Source organism: Chrysochloris asiatica, unplaced genomic scaffold (assembly GCF_000296735.1).
Source record: "Chrysochloris asiatica unplaced genomic scaffold, ChrAsi1.0 scaffold00165, whole genome shotgun sequence".
NCBI classification, from domain to species: Eukaryota; Metazoa; Chordata; class Mammalia; order Afrosoricida; family Chrysochloridae; genus Chrysochloris; species Chrysochloris asiatica.
The window spans coordinates 5,745,959-5,747,955 of NW_006408683.1; the positions used below are offsets into that span (position 1 = coordinate 5,745,959).

The 1,997-nt window shown below is 36.9% G+C and overlaps 1 protein-coding gene across 1 annotated transcript in view; it reads right to left on the reverse strand.

The window, feature by feature from the left end:
* Positions 1-787: 787 nt before the first annotated feature.
* Positions 788-1,997, reverse strand: part of LOC102831656 (chromosome unknown open reading frame, human C1orf101) — a 274,431-nt gene continuing 273,221 nt past the window's right edge. Inside the window, exon 20 of the mRNA XM_006871286.1 lies at positions 788-938. Coding sequence (XP_006871348.1) covers positions 788-938 — 151 coding nt within the window. The remainder of the gene's footprint in view (positions 939-1,997) is intronic.

Here is a 1,997-nt window from a genome sequence, read left to right on the forward strand (position 1 = left end):
CAATAGAGCAGGCCACTGGCTCAAGCCCACAGAACTGGAGATCAAGTGATGAATCAGATGTAGAAACCAGACCCAGCAGAAAGCAGCAAGTTTTGCCCCAGTGTCCAGTATATTGGGAGGCAGCCACACCCTCAAGGAAACACCCTTTCAATTGATTGACTACTCACAGCAGATCTCCTCATGGAGTTTATGCATTCATTTTCACTTTTCAATATAACATATCTTAGTTCTCATAGTACTTATATGATCTCATATTACTTAATATATTACTTATATAAGGCCTGTTTGTCCTTATTTTTTTGCATATAATGTTTTGTGATATAGGAAGATATTTTGTATGCATTAAAAGAAATTAACAAACAAAAAATAATACATTATAGTTTATTTAACCCACACATTTTTATTATCTTTTACACATAAATTAACTACCACAATATAAAGTCTCATGAAAAGTAGTATTTCACAGTTATACAGTTTCCAAAACTACTTTTATTCTCAGCAAAGATTGTAATAGTCAAATTTAATTTTTTACAATGCCATTTTAAGTACATAGAGTTTCCTTAAAAGAAATGCAAACACATTCAGAATTTTATAGCACACAACATATATAAAAATATTTCTCTCTTGTGATAAATGAAGATCAGCTTTCAGGTTTTGAATTGAATGATATTTACTATGAGCATATATTTAGTACTTCTTGGTCAAACGTAAGCTCTTATCATAAATAATAAACAAATAAACATACTTCCTCTATCCACATATATCCATAGTACAACTTTAGGTCTTCCTACATTTTCTTTTTTCTTTCAGATATGTGATGTGATTGATAAATAAATTGTCTGTAAATCTTCATATACTGGAAGTAGCTCAAAACGAGAATACTGAAGAACAGCAGCATTAGGAGAAAGAGAAAAGCAGCTACAAGGTAGCCGTTTGGTCTGAAATAAGAAAAAAAAATCATTAGAAGCCATTAATTACATGTTGATTATTAATTTATTAATCAAACTATTTTTGAATACCTAATACCTAATACCTCTGTCACTGGCAGAGAACAAGGATTAATAAGACAGGGTTTCTACCCTCAGGCTTTATTCTCTCATATTTACCCTATTTTCCTGACCAGTGAGGAAAATAATGTAAATATGAGAGAATAAAGCAAAAAGTTTTATGGGAGCTGAGCAGCTGAAGACATTCATGACCCTTGAACTGAGTATGGAAACTTGGTTAGGAGTTGGCCAGAAAAAAATGCCAGGGAGAAGAAGAAACTAAAGAGGCAAAGAAAGATGCATATACAAAGGCCAAGGAAGCATGAGAAAAATCTAAGTCACTTCCAGACATTCTAGAATTGAAACTGACTAGAGTTCAGGTATAAGGTACAAGGCAGATGAGGAATGATAAGTCAGATGAGAAAGATACTTTATATGCTATTTGGTAGAATGGATTTTAGGATCACTTGTGGCAAGATGGTGGACTAAGTAGGTACAATATACGGACCCTCTACAAAACAGATAGGAGAGACCAAATGAAACAGACACAAATAAAAATCCTGGAACCCTGAACTTCATACAAAAGCTTAGAGAGGTGGATTGAGTGATTGCTCGGAGGAGAAACTAAGCAGATACGGCAAAAGAGTAGTGATCGACTGACCAGGCAAGTTAAGACCATCTTGAACTATTGTGATGAGTTTTGGCGACAGAAGGTGGCCTAGCAGAGCAAATTCACACTGACAATAGGAAAGGTGTGATTCCTTCTTTTCCCCCATGCTCTGCTGGTGGTCAGGGGTGTAATCCTCTCCTGCGCTCATCTACCCCCAGAACAAACCCTGGAGGTATGAGCCACGTAGTTGGGTGCCACACCGTTGTGAGGTGGGGGCCAGGTATGGCACGGTGTTGGCTGGATTCAGGCAGGTTTGGCTCCAGACCTACCGAACCCATAAAGCCAACAGACCAGCATTAGTCTAGCAGAAATCCTTATAACAGCCACCCTCTGTACCCAGC